At 42.8% G+C, this 18,661-nt stretch overlaps 1 protein-coding gene across 1 annotated transcript in view; it reads right to left on the bottom strand.

The window, feature by feature from the left end:
* Nucleotides 1–18,661, bottom strand: part of LOC113664607 (fibrocystin-L) — a 41,853-nt gene that overhangs the window by 9,006 nt on the left and 14,186 nt on the right. Inside the window, exons 19-35 of the mRNA XM_027180231.2 lie at nt 18,065–18,342; nt 17,353–17,608; nt 16,112–16,939; nt 15,522–15,586; nt 14,836–14,969; nt 14,279–14,394; nt 11,762–13,858; nt 7,982–11,297; nt 6,716–7,461; nt 6,090–6,308; nt 5,264–5,479; nt 4,651–5,127; nt 4,222–4,427; nt 3,766–3,997; nt 3,117–3,296; nt 1,350–2,782; nt 36–876 (exon numbers count right to left, since the gene is read on the bottom strand). Of these exons, the coding sequence (XP_027036032.2) occupies nt 36–876; nt 1,350–2,782; nt 3,117–3,296; nt 3,766–3,997; nt 4,222–4,427; nt 4,651–5,127; nt 5,264–5,479; nt 6,090–6,308; nt 6,716–7,461; nt 7,982–11,297; nt 11,762–13,858; nt 14,279–14,394; nt 14,836–14,969; nt 15,522–15,586; nt 16,112–16,939; nt 17,353–17,608; nt 18,065–18,342 (11,640 nt within the window). The remainder of the gene's footprint in view (nt 1–35; nt 877–1,349; nt 2,783–3,116; nt 3,297–3,765; nt 3,998–4,221; nt 4,428–4,650; nt 5,128–5,263; nt 5,480–6,089; nt 6,309–6,715; nt 7,462–7,981; nt 11,298–11,761; nt 13,859–14,278; nt 14,395–14,835; nt 14,970–15,521; nt 15,587–16,111; nt 16,940–17,352; nt 17,609–18,064; nt 18,343–18,661) is intronic.

Raw genomic sequence — 18,661 nt, 5'->3', positions numbered from 1 at the left:
AGAAAGAAAAACTGAATTGCCTTCCTCGTACCCACCTGAGCTAAAGGCAAAAGTCACCCGTCCCTGCTCCCCATAGTCCTGATCTGTAGCGTTAACATCAAACACAAAAACTTCATCCCCAACAGGCACATTTTCGGCAAAACTGAAGTTAAACGAGGAGTTATGTTGAAGCTGTGGCGTGAACTCATTAACAGGCGTGATGCTGATATTGAGTGTGACGTTTGTGTTCATACTTGGCGTTCCCATGTCTTGAGCAAGAACAACTAAAGAATGATTGAAATCAGGAGTCGGTTCTTGATCCAAGTCCACCGAAGAATTTACTTTCACCTCTCCTGAAGTGCTGTTGATGGTGAATATTCCCGCTTCATTCCCGTCTATTATGGAATAAAGGACTTTACTGTTTAAGCCTTCATCAGGATCGTTAGCATTGAGTGTGATCACGACGTCACCGATAGCTGCATTCTCTTGGATAGAAGAGGTAACTGATGGGTTGTTGAATAAGGGAGCATTGTCATTGATGTCAGAGACGGTAACTACTACCTGTCCGTCTGTGGACCGCACCTTCTCAGGAACGGCACCGTCGGAAGCTCGCATAGTGAGCGTAAAAACGGCAGTAGTTTCGCGGTCAAGCTCTCCGATAGTTGTGATAACTCCCGTCGTGCTGTTAATGGAAAATTTGTTCCCAGTGTTCCCGGCCACTAAAAAGAACGAAACATCTCCTTGAGAACCAGAATCTTGATCAGTTGCGGTAACCGTGGTAACGGTGGTGCCAATAGAAACGTCCTCTGAGATAGATGCATCGTAAGAACCGCTAGCGGGGTCAAATACGGGTGAATAGTCGTTGACATAAAGAACTTCGAAGGGCTGTGAGAGAACCTGGAGAACCAAAAAAGCCTTAAATTAGAGATAACTTTATAGCGCGAGCAACTAATTTCAAATTATATTCCCACAATGATTAATTAAAGCTGAAAAATTGACTTAAAGGCATTGAAAATCAAGGATTCTCAAAGATAGAAAGATGCTCGTACGTTCATCAATTTGTTGACCTGGAGTTAACGTAGATCGATAGAAAATACAGAGAAACTCAAGAAACTAACCTACATGATCGAAGTGGGTTTAATTACATTGCCACTAAAGGTTGCTTCATATTATCCTTGTTTATATTACAGTTCCTGTGTCAACTATTTTCTGCGAGGAAGCAATTGTCCATTGTCATTCATGCTCTAAATTTTTTCCGGAAATCATTTTTCAGTTGCTATCTCGAATCTCTGGAAAATTTTGCTACTTATTTTTCTCGAGTTGTTAGAAATCAGTACAAATATAAAATTTAGAAGCATAACACTACATACCATATGGCCTTGGTTGGACTCGAATATTAGCTTATATCCAATGCCATAGAAAGAAATAGACAAATTGTTAAACTCTGCTCTTTCTTTTTCCACTGTAACGTTTACTACTCCACTTAATGTTCCATTCGAAGCCGATGGTTTGAGTGACGCAGAAATGGACCAGTCACCTTTCAGCGGGTGTCCACGCGCGCGTGTTCCAAGGTCGCGTACTTCCACCACTGGGGGAACTCCAAAGATTTCTGATTGGTTAGCTTTGTCGGGCTGTGTGATGACTTCTAGGTAGAATTCCCGCGCGCTTACGTTGAAAGTTTGTGAGGTTACGGAAAGGCCTGAGTAAGATGAGGCTGGTTCTGTGATGACAGAGAATTTCATTTGACGTTCTTGAGCTGTGTCGAAGAAACTCAAATCTTGAAACTCTACGCGCCCTGTGGTTTCAACTGGAAATAATGTGGTACCGTTGACCACAGAGTTATCAGCACCGACCATTGTGGCATTTATCGACCAAGTTCTCCCTCTCCAACCGATGTTATCCACCAGCGAGTCTGGAAACGCATTCCTTATCTCTATAATCGGCTGACTGCCACAGATCACTGTGTCATTACAGTCACTAGGTTGTTGGACCAGTTTGAGATAAAGTACTCTTTCAGATACATTAAATGCCGAGGAATTACCAGAAAAGGTATAGCTTGAGGCTGGATCAGTTTTGGCCTTAAGTGCTAGGATGTAGTTTTCTCCAGAGAGGTCGATGCTGAGGTTTGAAAACAAAGCTACACCCTGGACAAACTCTACTTCAGTTGTACCATTTAGATGCCCATCATTATCTGTGGGATTAGCCAGTGAGGCAGTGAACAACCAACGACGTCGTTTCCAGCCTGTATTGTCCACAATTTTATCGTTTGCTGAATCTCGAACTTCAATTCTGGGTTGTTGTCCGAAACTGACTGTTTCGTTCGCGTCGTCGGGTTGAGTGGTTATAGTAAAGTACAGGATTCTCTCCTTGACTTCAAACGACTGGGAGGTAGCGTTGAAGTGAGAGGCTGCTGGTTTGTTGACATAGAAGAATAATTTGTAGTCAGAACCGTTGTGAGTGATACTTAAATCGGTAAAATTCGCCCATCCATTAACTAGTGTCACAGTCACATTTCCATCTAACACCGCCATGGAGTCTCCGGTGCCATTCTGTATGGTTGCCATGACAGTCCAGTTGCTTAGGGAACCATGCCCTAAGGTTGTCACTAACTTTCCATCAACGTCGACAAGTTTGAGTTTGGGCTGTGAAGTGAACGGTACAGTCTCGTTCCCACCGCTTGGCTCAGTCATTACCTCTAATCTAGAAGGAATAAGGAAGCTAAACACGTTACTTGCTTCTTCTGCCTTCTCAGCTTGGACCTCGTCATACCGAAGTGTGGAGTTTCCCGTTATATTTTGTTGATCTGAAAGACAAACACATGAAGATCGCATTTGAATAGGGCTGTTTTTCAATCCAGTGCTGGCATAGTGCTCAGATGGCATTTTGTAGCTGGCCCGTGTAATACTCGTCTTGTTTCCTTAACGTTGAAGAAGTCATGATGAGGCCACTGTTGGACAGTTTTTGACAAAACTAATTTTTGATTAGTCTCTGAAAATTTCCCCCTGGATATGTTAGAATTCAAAACCTCTCTTTCGGCTGAGTCAAAGTGCAACCCAAGCAACGCCCAAATGAAGCACTGATCAAACATTGGGCCTTCGAAAAGCTGCGATAAGGAGAGGGCATAATCAAGAACTTACAAGTCTCATTGGTAGCACGAACGCCTCCGGTCGGGTCAACAGGCTCAGGGATTGGATCTGTTATATCCAGCGACACGATTTCAGTGTTCAGTTGCCTTGCAAGCTGCCCAGTCTGTACGTTCTCCACTACTGAGTCTCCAATCTCTTTAAGCTCATCATAGGATGTAGTCTTGTTAACTCCTGTAAGAATGATTATGCAAAACATGATAAATAACAAAGTACAAGTCGGTTCAGTCAGATATGATGATAAATAAGACCTTCACTGGGGCCCACATCGTGTTAAACAGATGAGTCCTTATAAGAGGGATAAAGTTGTTACGATTGACACTTTTGGTGGTATGAATTTGCATAGGAATGCACTCGAGTGAACATGAATGCAGAAATCCATAGTCTAATCCTAGCATGAACTTAAGGGGCAAAGCTCTTGTTTTATTTAGGATAATCCGAATGAAAATAATGTTTTCTGGCGTCGGAAAACTCCTCCTTTCATCCCTATGGTTTAACTTTCCAATTTCAAAGTTCCAAAATATTTTCAGAACACCTCAGTAACATTTCTATAGTACTACCCATAACAAAAATAGATTATAACTGCTTAAAAAAATGTTTCCAAAAGATGAAAAAGGGTACCAAGATGTCATTCTTTTCATACCCGTGTAGTTTGATGAGGATGAAGTATTTGAAGCCGCAGGAGGATCGGCGATCTCAATTTCCACGGAAATGTCACCAGCGGATCGCCGTCGTCGCCGACTGTTGCCGTCAGCGCTTACAATGTTCACCACTCGTATGAGAGATTTGTCAATACCCAACAGATCAGCTAGGTTATTCACCAAGTTCACTTTGAAAAAGTCATCAATGGAGACAGCCTTCATTCCAATTTGTACCTACCCATGGAAATTTAAATTTTCAAAAAGGTTTTGAACACTGTTATGAGAGTCAAACTTTTAACGTCAGAGATCTGATTAATAACACGCGATTCGAGGTGCGAAACATACTCTTAAAAATTACTTTAAAAATTATTTTAAGGACTATGATGCAGTTCGATATAAATCCTTATAAACAACTACAGTTGAGAAAATAAATTCGTTCATGGTAGTAAATCTGTTACCTTGACGACAGGCATAACATTGATGTCCACCGGTTCGGAACCGCGCAAAACGACAAATAAAGTGGCAAGTTCACGATCGTAATAGTTAGCACCACTAATACTGGTCAGCGGTGGTTCAAAGTAGTCATCAGGAGCATTTGCGGGCTTGTCAATTAAAGTGAATTCTGATCCTTGGAGTCTTGCGTTTGTTGGATTTATAAATCTTCCTGAAAAGGAAAACAAACTCAAATAAACCTCTGTGCTTTAAGCGTTAAGAGTTTTCTATAGGTGATTGTATCCTTGTGTTCCTCATTTGGGAAAGGTCTACGGCAATTGTAAGTTGAGCACTCATAAAAAGAAAGTGTTGTTATCCCTTTTTCTTTTCTTTCGTCATATCACAGAAATACCTGTTTTGAGCGCCTAAATTTAACAGATATAAATGGACCATACCTTCCCTGTACACATCCTGTCTCTGAGGTCTCTGATAGAATATACCAACACGGACTGCAGCTGAGGAATCACTGTTTAAAAGGTGAAGCCTGAGTTTCTGGGGCTCATTACTGGTAAAGTACAGAGAGTAATTTGTTCCAGTCGCCACTATCCCGTAAAATGTCGAAATCCTTTCTTGGCAAGTGTATCCCAAGCACCAACCGTGATCCATAGGGCCATTAAGAAGGTTGACATAACCATTTGCGATCAGCGCCACTGGTGACAATCGTCTGGTCTCTGTATCAGGATCTAGACTTTCAATAACTAACATCCTGTAGTCAATGTCACTGCACTTGTATGCATTCCAGTCACCATACCACGAGCACATGTTATGATCACGTGTGCCCCGAACAATTCCTTTATTTGCAGCAACGGCTGACATATCAAGTCTAGTGCCATCGGGCAACGTCGTAGCAGGTTTCGGAACGCGGTAATCACCTGTGCGAAATGTGAAGTTTGTAATCAGTACAGAACAATGTCACCGTATACTGGCGACGAGAACCAAATTTGTTTAGACTTGACGTGCATAATAAGTTTTCTTGCCTAAGTAAAGCAAGTGATACGTACAACATACCTAGTCCGTATCGCTTATCTCCGTCCCATTCGTACTCGGCCTTAGAGATTACCGAACCCCCAACAGCGCCTGTGAAAGAACCATCAAGATCTCGGATAAGGATTTGCCTCCTGGCGTCACAGTCCATATCCACGCAATCGGATGGGTTGACCCACCGAAGTGTTGGCTCGTTTAGTAGCAGCTTGGATTCTTCGTCAACTGATATAAAATGTAATCCTAGAAGATGAAGTCAGTTATCAATACGCTTAACATTGGAAACAAAAATGTGATACCATGGTGGAGCTCAGAGAAAGACTTTTCGAAGGAATAAAGTGATATATTTTTGTTGTTCAATGAGACACAAGCCAGAACAAGAGTTTGCAGGGTTAGAGGGCAGCAAGGCAAGGAAAACTCAAAGGAAAGTGGATGATTAAAGATCTGACAAATCATTTTATGATGTGCAGGCTGCTACAGTCTGTTTTAACTCTCGGCTCTAAATATTTATCTTTCTCAGTTCTTTAACCTCTGCTGTAAGTCTTCCTTCATCGAGAGAGATTTTTGCGACTTAATTCATCACACAGTAGCGTTAACCAGGTGTATGTGAGTGAATATTTTTGCAATTGAATCTGGCCTGTTGAATTAAAACATCTCTTTACTTATACTACTATTCTCCGCTGTTTTTTCCTTCATTCGCTGTCTACGTCCTGAGTCTTGCAATTTATAACACTTATAAGAATTTTTTGGGACGATAAATACGAATATATCCAAACCCAAAAGTGGCTTAGATCAAGATACAGTCGCGGCTATTTGGGAAATTATTTCGAAATTATGCATTGAAGAAACAAACCTCGCACATCCATGGGATGTATGATGTCTCCAGCCCACTCGTTTGACATGATCGCTCGATGTCTCTTCCCGCAAGTCTCTTGAAAACCGAAGAAGGTCACCTCGTGATACAGAGTATAGCCATTGACGGCTGAATAATCATGAGGGCTTTCCCACGTCATAATCGGTCCACGTGCAGGGGCTGAACTGAATTGCGACGTAGTTATTCCAATTTTTCCGCCTGACAAGAGATAAAATAGAAGTATTCTTGATGAATGTGAAGGTTCTAAGTTCCTTTATACATTTCTTAATGTGTGACGTCTTACCAGCCAAAGGTAAACGCTATGTAAAAGATCCAATATTTTTATTCTGTCCAAGGGTCTGAATAAATAGTAACTAAGTCATGCTATTTATTTCCTCCAGTTACGTCCAACAACACGTGTGAGGTGTCACGATATGTTTTTAGGAAAGGAATAAAAATAGGGTCTTGATTCTTGATCCTTAGTGTTTGCTGGTCGTCGAGGTGAAATCAGGAAACAGCTTCATCAAAATTTTTCAGGATAAATTAAGGAGCGTTGGTCAAATTGAAGTGAAATTTTCAAGGTAGATGCAAGGCATAAGCGTTGTGTTTAAGTAAATAACTCATACCTCCTGGTGCCTTTTTAGCTCCAATCCCGCCATATGGTTGCCTGGCGTATGGTACGATGCTGTCATGCGCACAGTCGTAACCAGGACTCGTGCCCACGATGAGTGTGTTCCTCACAATAACGTACTTATCAGCAGTCGGGTGCGACAGAGCATGCGGACCCCACACATTAGGAAACATACCCACTGTGTTCTCCACGGAAATGACGTTGTCTATTATAACACTGGGCTCACCGTAAAGGAAGATACCATAGTCGAAATTTCTCCAAGTCATGTAACCAGAAAGCATGGAACACCCCTTAATTTCTATTTCGTAAGGCAAATGCATTCCATGCCAGGCACCATGTACTTCGTTCCCCACAGATATTCCTGGACCATCCGAACACTTCTCACCACTAATTTTAAATCCAAACCGTTCACTCCCAGCCACTGTGTTGTTGATCAAGATGACGTCTTTGGCTTGGTCTACCTCTATTGCTCCTGGCCATTGCAGGTTTGATTTATCCTTTCTTCCGTTGTACGTGTGTATTGAGAGAGAATAAACTGCCAGATTTCGTAGTAAACTGACGAACTCGCCGATTACTCTTATCGAAGGGCCGACTGTGTGGTGGACAATATTGTCCTTAATTGTCAAGTTATTGGTCCCGAACACACCGATACCAGTGTTGAAACCATCGTGAAATGAATTCCCACTAACATATGAGGTATTCCCTTCCACGTCGCCGGTATTGAGAAATGCTAAAGCAAATCTGAGAAAAAGAGAAACGATTTGTAACCTGAGAATTCATGACTCACGATTACGACTCAACTCCTAACCCCTGGTTGGCAAGCTAATGAAAAGGAGGTGCCTATTTGAGAACCGGAAGGAAAACGATCAGGGCCTCTTGGGGTCGCAATTACTCTGATAGGTTGCTGTGCTAAGTTTGAAACTATTGAGCTCCAAAATTCTTCTTTTACATAAATTTTTTTGCATTGAGCATATATTTAATTTAAGAATTTGAAAAACATGCCTCTGTATCATCCCCTTAAAACAGAACCTTAAAGAGGATAAGGATAAATATTCAAAATTATTGTTCCTTATCTGTAATCCATGTTTCCCTTTGATATGTTATCATTCATGAATGATCCTTTCTATTTTCCTTCTCTCTTTGATTTTCTTTCTATCCTAAATTCTGGAGTCATGCAATAGATAAAATTTCTAAATCATATGTTAAAGCATATTACAAGCTCAAAACCCGGAAAAATATTCATATTGATTGTTCTTTTTACCTGGGATCGTAATCATCAACCCAGCCTTCCTGTCCACAGCGTTTAAACTCGACATTTTCAATCCTAGCACTGCCCCGATAATCTATTCCTTCAATTGCCGTTCGGCCAATCAGAACTCTGCATCCAAACGACTGGTCCCAAGCATCAGCTGGGTTGTTTGCTCCCTCTACTAAGAGATTTCTGGTCAGTAGTCCCACTTCTGCTGCTAAGGTATAAGTCCAGTTACCCGCCGTGTGGGTCTCGGCAATGTGTTTATACTGGAGAGCTTTGTCCAGAGTCAAATTTCTCCCGTTCTGTGAGATGGATTTTATAATGAACTTCTCTGTTTGCTGTGGCTCAACTGTAGTTGAGGTAATAACAATTTCATCGCCAACAATCCAGTCGACGGACTCGGATAGTATCACCGAACGATCTCCAGCTTCAGCAGTAACCGCCAAATCAGTCCAATACACTCTTTTTGGCCGCCCGTGCATCCACAAGAATCCAAATACGGCAAGGGCCTTGCTTCCAACATTAACATCCCGCAAAGGAAGGTCCTCACTGTACACGTTGCCTTGGAGGCTGATCATGAAATTCGACAGAAAGGGCTGGTCCGGCCATCCTACGATCAATCCTCCGGTAACAAAGATAATAGACGCATTTAGGACCATACCAGGTCTGTCATCTATCTCGAGTGTTCCATATATCAGCAGTTGGTTCAGATATGGCAATTCTATGTCTGCCACCATATACCAGTCAGACTGCATCATAACGTCACTCCCGTTGGTCGGCAGCCTTCGTCCATAACCGCCATACATGGGTTCAGTGCCCTCCCAGTCATCCACATTGGACCAAAGCCGGACTTCTTCAGGTCTTCCTTTAGGGGGAGGGGGTGGTACCGGTACTATACATTCCTCATAAAAACAACGATAAACTCGCACAGTGATATCTCGGGGCAGTATGTTGCCATTTGGTGTACGAGAACTATTCTTACCTGACGCAATGTATGTGAACACCTTGGTCTCGTTTACAAAGCTCCAGCTCCCATGTTGAGAGTTCGCCGGCGGAGTGATGTCTGTTTTGTTTTGATGAACTCCAGTAGTAGTGAAATGATCAGGCGTTTGCACTAACCGGTGCTTTATCCAAATATTGTCATTTTCTTCCATATCGTAGAACATACCGCTGTAGGTGATGTTTGTTATCTGCCAAGCGTTCTCAAAAGTGATGTTGTATTCTTCGCCAAGTATCAAAAGCGTGACCCAGCCTTGAGGATGTGTCGTGCACTTAATGCAGAAAGGCACCACGTCCATCCCATGTCTGTTTTCCAACAACACGTTTTTGCTCATTAGAGATTCTGGTGCAGCCTTATTAAAAGCAAATCTCCTGAATTTCACGGTAGAGTCGCAGACACTTCCATTGTGAGGACCGTAGCTATCCTGGGGAGAATAGAAACAATGGCCTGGTGGCAGATTCGCGTTTAGTGGCACGACGCTTCCGTTTGGATAACCAGTCAGAGTGCCATCTAGATCGACTATGACCGATTCATGACTCCAGCGGAAAGAACTTCGGCGTGGGGAGTTCACAAAACGATTTTTCATCGCGTATGTACTCCATCCGCCTTTCCTCTTAAATTCTTCACACTGAGCGCAAAGGCTGTAACAAGTACAGCCTTCTCGGTCGAAGTTCACGAAGGTGACGTTATCAACAACAAGTTTGGAGAACTGTGGTAATTTTAAGCCTGACGTTGTACAATGTGTGTTGCTGCGTATTTTTAATTCCAGTCCTTCACTCACTTGGCTGTGACCGACGATAAGTGCATTTTTAATCTTGGGACCCCCTCTCGGAGCATCGGCGACATCGACGAATACGTATTCAATACCAGCGATATCATTATCGAGCATTTTAAAATCGTGCATTTGAACGGCTCCTACTTTGACGGCTTCTGCTCCACGCATGTTGTTGTAGGCTATAAAAGAGCCAAACACAGCAGGCTTGACAATAATTGATTTACAGCCTCCTCCTTCCATGGGATGATAAACCGGAAAAATCCACAACCCATAGCGTCCAAACGAATGAGCAGAGTTGTTAAAAAACTCGAGCATGAAGACATTTCTCGGACAGTAATCTGGTCTAAAAGACGGGCCGTCTGGGTGCTCAAACATCTGATACCAAAAACCAAAATGGCTTCCTCCTGCGGCTGCATTATGACGAACGGTGTTGTTGGCATTTGTTACCCAGTAAGTTGCTGGAGTTATGTCGACATTCAAAGCAGATGTGGAGGCAATAACAAATATACCCAAATTGTATTCGACCACGTTACCAGTTTCTATGCCGTCTTCCATGAAGAAGCAATTCCCGCGGACATTAAATACAACATTATGGCTAACATGAAGGTTGTGAATGCCATGCATTGTAATAGCACGGTTGAAGCTGTGATGTATTGCGCAGCCGCGAACATATGAACCTGAGACGTCGCCACTGAGATGAAAATGTATCGGATAGCGACCAAGACGGAATGCTTGTCCTGCATGTGAGATTTCTGCGTAACTAAACCTGGCTGTCACCAAGTTCTTACTTTCCTCTGGAGCATGAATCATGATCTGTACACCAAATTCATCGCTTCCAACTTCTTCGCCAAATTTTCCTTGGAAGCATGTCTGGGTCTGAAACTGTCCTGGTCTAAATTCGTCTTCGCAAGCTTCAATTTTTTCTGTCCATTCGGAGTGTACTGAGCCTCGAACCCTCACGTTTCGCGTCAGTAAACCCACCTCTGCACGCGTCTCCACTACATGAATATTATCGAACGTCTGGACGATAGAAATGTGTTTGTACTTCAGCGGTGGCGAAACTTCCAAGGTGTAGTTATCGTTGAGAACGGCTGTGATGGTAAGCTCTTCAAACTCGCGCTGCGATTTTCCGGTTGGTGCTAAAATGATCTGATCACCTGGTTTCCATGTGACCTGTTTGACAAGATGAAGTCGGGTTGCGCCAACCTCCGCCGTGGAGCTTAGATGTGTCCACGTGATCGGGACATGTAGCCCATGAAGATCAAGCTTTCCTTCGCGTAGCGCAATGGTCTTGGTGCCAAACACAGGCATCTCTCTTGAACGAACATGGCCGTGTAGAGTGATAAGTGCCTGGCCCGGAAATGGGTCGTCTTCAGTACCTACTTGGAGGCATCCACCATCGGTGATAAGTATGTTTTCTGCTTGCAAGTGAAGAGAAGGCTTTTCCATGTCAAATATTAGTGCACCTCCTTGTATCAGAAGAAACTTTAGAACCGGTGTGTCTTGATCTAACAGAATCGTCTGTCCCTTCTTTATTGTCACGAAAGTACCTATGAATTATTAATTGCAATGAGTAAGCTAGGGATCCATCATGGATCATTCATAAGCTTCTTTAACAATATACCCTTTATCACTGCTTAACCAAGCGGCCAAGATGAAGCCTAAGAGGCTGTCAGAGAATTCAAGAAGGCCTAACCTACACCATTTCCCATGGTTAAACATCTTATTTTCCGGTCCCAGTTACCCACTTGGTAAGGTAAGCCTCACATTGCCGTTTAAACTCTGAAAATACGGTTGAAATTTTATCTCAATTACCAACGGGAATTTGCATTTATGTATGCAGTTATTTTGTCTCTCATGAAAGGTCTTATCATGCTCTCTGTGAGGTTTAAATGAAATAAGACAATTATAAGAAAAAATACTTTCCGTGAAGCTACAAACCCATGCAAAACATTGACACCGATCTTGAGATGTATTCTAGAACTCCGGCTCAAGTCAATAAATGACACGTTACCTGCTTCAGGGGGGTTATTGTAGCCCCATGTAAATTGCGATGACCATACGTCGACGTAGAAGAAATATGCTGCTTCATCTATTGCCTTCCCATTGTTTCCAACCTCCACTCGAACTTTAGTCTCAATGGTCTTGCTATGAGGTCCAGTTTTGCAAAGGATGACTGTGGAATTTGCGAAAGTAACCGTGCATTCAGTACCATCTATGGTGACAACATTGTCGCTTTGGGTATTACTGAATCCTGAGCCTTGTATTGTGAGCGTGGTTCCTCCACCTGTTCCTCCACGGGGTGGAGTGACAGAAGTTATTTGGGAGGTCAATGCCACTTTGTAAGTAAATCCCATGCCAATGTTCGAACTTAAATCGTTCAAAGCCATTTTTATGTTGCATATTGTATCAGTAACGTCCAAAACGTGACTTGGTGCTTCGCATGCCAATTCCGTGGTTGTCGTGACATGGGTCGGAGAAAGAATACACACGTTCCCACAGATTCTTACTTGTGCAGATGGATCAAAGCCATAACCTTGGAAAACAAGAATTCGTCCACCTCCGTAGCCGCTTTCATTAGGGGCGACACTCGCTAAATGTAAACTGTACGCGAAGGAAAGCCCAGATGACGCTCGTCCTTTCCCCGGAACCAGCACGTCGACATCGTATGAGCCAGCAGCGTGAGCTGCCAGCGTACACTCTACACTTCCTTCTTCCGAGTTGATCACTGCGCATGGTACATCTCCAATGTGAACTTGGACCGTGCTGTCAGGGAGCGAGGCATCCAGGCCACTCCCGTAGATGGTCAAGATATCCCCACCTTTCCCAGTGGACGTTGAAAGGGAAACCAGTACAGGGGTAGCGTCCCCAGTATATGCAATGTCTTTTGGCGGAAAATCCAGTAAGGTGCCTTCAGACTCGACGGTGACTTGAAGGGTTACTGCATTACTGGAAGAATGAGGTGGTGTCACGCACTGGATCTCCCCATAAGTTACCGTGACTATCTCGCATATTTCTCCTCCAATAGCGACGCTAGTTCTACCTGGTGTCGGATTAAATCCATTTCCTGTTATCGTGATGGTTAGGCCTCCATTTTGGCTACTTTGTGTCGGGGTAACACTTGACACAATCGCCTCACTTACAATTAGGTCTTGAGCACCACTGAACTGGGCGTATCCTTTTCCGGATTCATGAAGAGTCACTGTGTGATTTCCAAAGACGATTCCGGGAAGAACACACTTAACTAGTTGCGACGCGACTTCTGTTACACCACAATCTTCATTTCCTATTGTTACCGTCACGTCTAGAGCTCTAGACGGAGGCTGTGACATCTGGAAGCGAAATTCTGTCCCTGAGCTGATTATTTTAGCAGGAGTCGCCATAGTTACTACTGGTGTTCTTTCAGCTTCAAACGTGTACTTGCAGTCCGTAAGGTCAGCGGCAACGCACACGCTTGTCTCACCATTGTTTGTCACTGAGACTAGTTGTGCTTCTTCAGTACTTGCTCGGGTCGTACAGACTATTTTATCAAATGATGCAGTTATAACATAACATTCTGTTGAGCCTATAAGAACAGTATTGTTATTGTTAGTGCTACTAAATCCATCGCCTGTTATCGTGAGCTGTGTGCCTCCCGCTTGAGACCCGGTCTTTGGTAAGAGGGCCGTAACGGTCGGCTTCAACACAAAGTGAGTTGCTTCACCTACATCTGCCCGGACAAAAGCGTAGCCGCGGTTTAGTACCCTAACAGATACATCGAGTGGTACACCAGCAACGGGAAAACTCGCTGTGTTTAGTTTGCAAGTGATCTCTGTCTCGCTAGATGAAATCACATCACAGACATAAGAGCCAAACTTTACTTTGTTGTGGCACGAGTCGTTGCTAAAACCACGGCCATTTATTGTTATTATCGTGTTGCTCGTGCCATTAGAGGGCGTCACCGAGGACACCTTGGGCGTGCTGCATTCTGAGTAAGTAAAGTAATAGCCATCGTCTCCAGGGTTCTGAGCTGCCTGAGAGGAATTGCACTCTGGAAAACTATCTGTCCTCCCAGACTCGCATGTCGTAGAGGGGACTGAAGATGAGGTTAAATTATACATGGCTTCAAAACCTAAATAAAATTTAAAAAAATTTATTTCACTCGAGTGATTGTTTCTGTACAGTAAAGTGGAAAGAGAATAGGGCCCAGTTGTCCCAAAGCAGATTAGCGCCAACCCAAGGTTGAATTTTAACTCAGGTTTCTTTACTCCTTCTTTCAAAATCTTTTCTAAATAATCGTTACTATTCTTGTCAGAGCTTCCAATCAAATTCTGGACAAAAAGAATTACAATGAATTTTTTTCCTAATAAGATTTCACAATACCCCTGGGTTATCTAAACCCAGCTTTGAATAACCCAACCTAGAAAAAGAGGCGAATTATTTGCCTTCCTTCAGAGCACCCAAACATACCACACTGTGTGCTGAGAGGGTCGCGGTCAACTTAAACACTGATTTAATTTCTGCTTCCTTTGTGAGTTAGAATTCTTCTTACCATCAAGTACGAATTTTATTGGTCCGCTCTGAGTTCTGAATGACAGAACTTTGACAATGCCTTTCATAGTGACAGATCCGCTTCCGGCATAGAAGTACACTCCTGTGTCCAAGAACCTATGGAGGGAATGTACAATATTATTGCTAGTACCAATGAATTTACGATGTTCATTTTTTGCTATTATTTACCAGTTAAACAAATACTCGACGCTCTCAACATGAGCAAGGAATGTACGGTTATCAGAATCAGTAGATTAACATAATAAAAAAAAGGAACTAAGCTATTCCTGATCGTCGAGTTATTAGATCACAATTTTCACAGCGGCTCAATTCCATTTTTTTCTTTACTTTTCCATCTTCTTCTGATCTCTTAATGCAAGAATAGACGACCCTTGGAGATTGGTTTAATTTTTTTTTTTGCGATGATCAAAACGAGAGATTTGTTCAACTGCTGCGACACAAGAAGTTTACTTTATCGTTAGATGTGGCAGATCAAAACGGAATGTTTTCAGCCATATTTTCCTTTTCTTTTCTAAATCATCGGAACATTTCAATTACCTATGACTGAGACTTCCAGTCTTGGAGAGAGCATTGCTATGAAAACCTGATCCATCGTACTGAACTGAGGAAGAATCTCTCGTTTGAAAGACGTTGAATACAGCCTTGGAAAGTTCCTGACCGGCCCAACTCCACTATTGACCAAAAAATAGGTACAAGCAAGTGAATATATGAAAAAGTAGATGAATAAATAAATGAGGGAAAGAGAACATCACAACATATTATGACAATGTTAAATCCCATTTTTTAGCTTAGTATGAGGATTCGGTTGGTTAGCAAGGTCACGCAGAAAGGGAAGGCTTTCTGTTTCTACAAATGAATTACTGGTAATGGGTGAATGCTAAAAAGTTCTCAAGGTAAAACAGCTGTACAGAGATACACATGTTCCTAGAAAAGTTTTTGGGAAAAAGGACGAAAGTGCACTGGATAATCGCGAAAGGTAATCGGGATATTCGGTAATCAATGAATTCTGATAAGTCAAATAAATGAGTAAATTCATCAAACCCACGATGCCTCCACTTTACAAGAACGTTTTTGAAAATTTCTCTGAAATTGTGAGGTTAAGGAACTTTCAACTGAAAACTTTTTTTCGGGGATATCATATGCACTTTTACTCTTTTCACCGACAACCTGTCTACAAACAGCCGTGCATGCCATTGATTCATCAGTATCTCATCTCAAGTTACCTTCACCGTGTCGCCTTGGTAACAAGTCACGTGTTTCGGTGACCATTCATATCCAAGTCCAAACTCTGAAGAAAGAAGACACGAAAAAAATAGGCTTGTGTCAATATAGCATGCTTGCAAGGATTATTCGTTAGTCATCATTCCGAAAAGGAGTCTGCAAGTAAATAATCTCCATTCAAAGTCATCTCGCTTTAAAAAACTTGGAACCTCTTGCTACAAAAAATAGCCTGCATTGCAGGCGTCTTATTTGGGTGAATTAACGTTAAAAAGCTCGCGATCGTTTATTGAACCGGCTATGTTTGATTTGGAGATGTGGGCAGGGGTATTTTTGACCGTCGCTAATCCCCCAGGTACAAATTTCTTTCCCTCCCCAGCCTTCCGCTACCATTGAATCAAAGGTAGCGGCCATAATTTTCGCTAACAAAAGCACTCGCTCGCCAAAATTACGCCTACTCTGCAGGCTATACAAAAAAGGGACAGCTGCGTACGTAGTTGTTTCATTTTATACACCACAGGGGTCGTGAAATGGTTGATAGGGGTTCTAAAAACTGGTCAGGGTTTTGCTGCTAAAAGAAAGAGGGTAAACTAACCCGGATGACGTCCACTGTTGTCGACTCCCGCAGTTTGAAAAATATTCGTTGTTTCACATATAACATGCGTATCATTGCATGACATGACTCGACATGGTCTGCCTTGTACAGTAACGACAGTACGTGACACGTTAGACCCAAAGCCCCTTCCGGTTATAGTAACGTGTGTTCCGCCTGCAACCGAGCCAATCAGAGGAAAAATAGAATGGATCTCGAGTAGGTATTCGTAAGTGCTGTATGCGGTAGGGATCGACGCAAAACCTTTTCCTGATGTGAAAAGCCGAATAGCAAACTTTCCTGGAGCATGAGGTGGAACAAGGCAAGTGATTTCTACCCCAATACGGGACTGAATCACGCAATTTTGATCTCCTACTTGCACGCTGGTCTCGTTCAAAAAACCGGTACCAGAAATGGTAATTATCTCTCCTCCGCTGACACTGCCTTGAAGCGGGCTTACGCTGGTGACGTCAATGGTGAGAGACGAGTTGTATTCAAATGCATCTGAAACAGTGACAGAACTGTCATCGACTGAAATGTCTACAGAAACTATTCCCGCTGAATGTGCAGAGGTTCTACATGTGACCTGGGACATTGTGATGGTAAGAATATCACAAGGGGAACCGTCAAGCGATACTGACGCATTTTCTTTCTTATATCCGAATCCACTGCCAGAAATGGTGATCACCTGTCCACCGGCTTTACTGCCACTGGCCGGATTAACTGCCGTAGCACTAATGACGTAGGTAAAGTTAAGTAGCTGAGTGTTGTCTGCAAGACCTTTGCCTTTGACTAGGACCTCAACTAAGTGTTTTCCACCGGGTCCATAGTCTGTGGGGTTAAAAAGATAGACAGGATTTCAGAATGAAAATTTGAATCTAAGATTGGCACCTGACGTCTAAGCTAAGTGCACCTGTTTGAAGCACAAAGGTACGTGAAAAGTGATGTGTCACAAGTAAGTAACGCAATGAAGGGAACTGACCACTTGAGAAAGTAGGCTTGACATTTTCTGATTGAGCAAGCGTATATCCGAAAGACAATGTAGGAGAGGCTTATTACAGTTTAAAAAAAGTGCTAAGAATTTAACAAGAGAATGTTTAGAACAGGAAGCAGGTGCACGTCATCATACTATACTTATAAAAAGGCCAATAAGCATTACAATGAAATCTATATATTTCATGTTTAACAAGTAGATAAATACAAAGATAAGGTGCTGAGTAATAAATAACCACAAGGATATCTACCTGCTCGACAGGTTATGCTGCCAGTACTGCTGCTGATGATGACACAGGTGGAGCCACCTATCGTTACAATATTGTCGTCATTGTTAGAAGAGAATCCTGTGCCACCCAAAGTGATTTCTGTCCCGGTGCCATCGGGGCCGCCGGGACCAGAGTCCGGTGATATGGACGTCAGCGTCGGCGTTTGGTCTGCGGAATACTCAAAAGTGCAATTGTTGCCCGAACACGATCCTGTGATTTCGTTCACCACGACCACAACCTGAGTAAATAAAAATAATAAATGAACGCATGGGCGAATAGAGAGAAACCGCTGAAGTTGGACGAATATAGATAGATGGAGGGATTCAACAAGGAAACATAGCACGGAATCTGTGATGAAATATGCATGAGCGTTCTTTTAGAAAATTGTCCATTTCCATCATGATTATCACTGTGGAGAGAGGAGGAAAATTCCGAGCTAGAGAACCAGCAAGCAATTAGAAACGATGGAAAACGAACCAGAGGGAAGAATAGATAACGACAAATAGACGGGGAGCCGAAGAAGAAACTACATATGGTGGGCAGAGATAGACGAAGAAAAGAAGGATTTGAGGAATCGTTGGATAAATGGAACAGAGGCGGGGGGGAAGGTGAAGGAAAGGGAAATATAAAGATGCCAGATTTGCCACGACGGCATAACTATCGTGTTTTTTTTCCATGTTATTTTGTTACTCACCTGAGTTTGGTTCGACGACACTCGTAAGAATTCACCAGGGATTGGATCCATAAATAAGCCGCCATCTTGAATGGTAGTCACTGTTGTGGTGACTTGCACACCAGTGAGTTTGCTGTCGTTGACCTTGACTTCAGGATGATTACCTCCGTGACTCTTCCATGTGAAAGTCCATTCAAATTCTGCACAGTGCCCAGATCGTTCAACTTCAATTATACCTTCCTCAAACTCCTGCTCCAAAAGATCTTGGAGTCGCATTGCAGTTATGTTGACTGGAATGTCTACAAAATCATAAACAGTGCAGGTAAAAATACATAAAGGGGTAAGTTTCTAAAGAAATTGTGGTGCTGCGTCGGTGGGAGAGTATAGCAGGTATCGCTCTGACGAAGGGCTAACGCTCGAAACGTCAGCTTTTTTACCCTTTACGGTGGCTAATTTACGTTTTCAACCCAGTTGTTAACACTAAATTACCAGGTAAAAATACGACACTCTTGATCGGATAACAGTCACTAATGCTCTAGAATAGAATCTGATAAATAACGGTGTTGGGTGTTAAACAGGGCACATTATGTCCTCTTAGCAACCGTCTTGAGACTTACA

The sequence above is a fragment of the Pocillopora damicornis genome, chromosome 10, assembly GCF_964200805.1.
Source record: "Pocillopora damicornis chromosome 10, jaPocDami1.2, whole genome shotgun sequence".
NCBI classification, from domain to species: Eukaryota; Metazoa; Cnidaria; class Anthozoa; order Scleractinia; family Pocilloporidae; genus Pocillopora; species Pocillopora damicornis.
The sequence above is the reverse complement of the archived record's forward strand: the minus strand, read 5'-3'. Positions and strand labels throughout refer to the sequence as shown.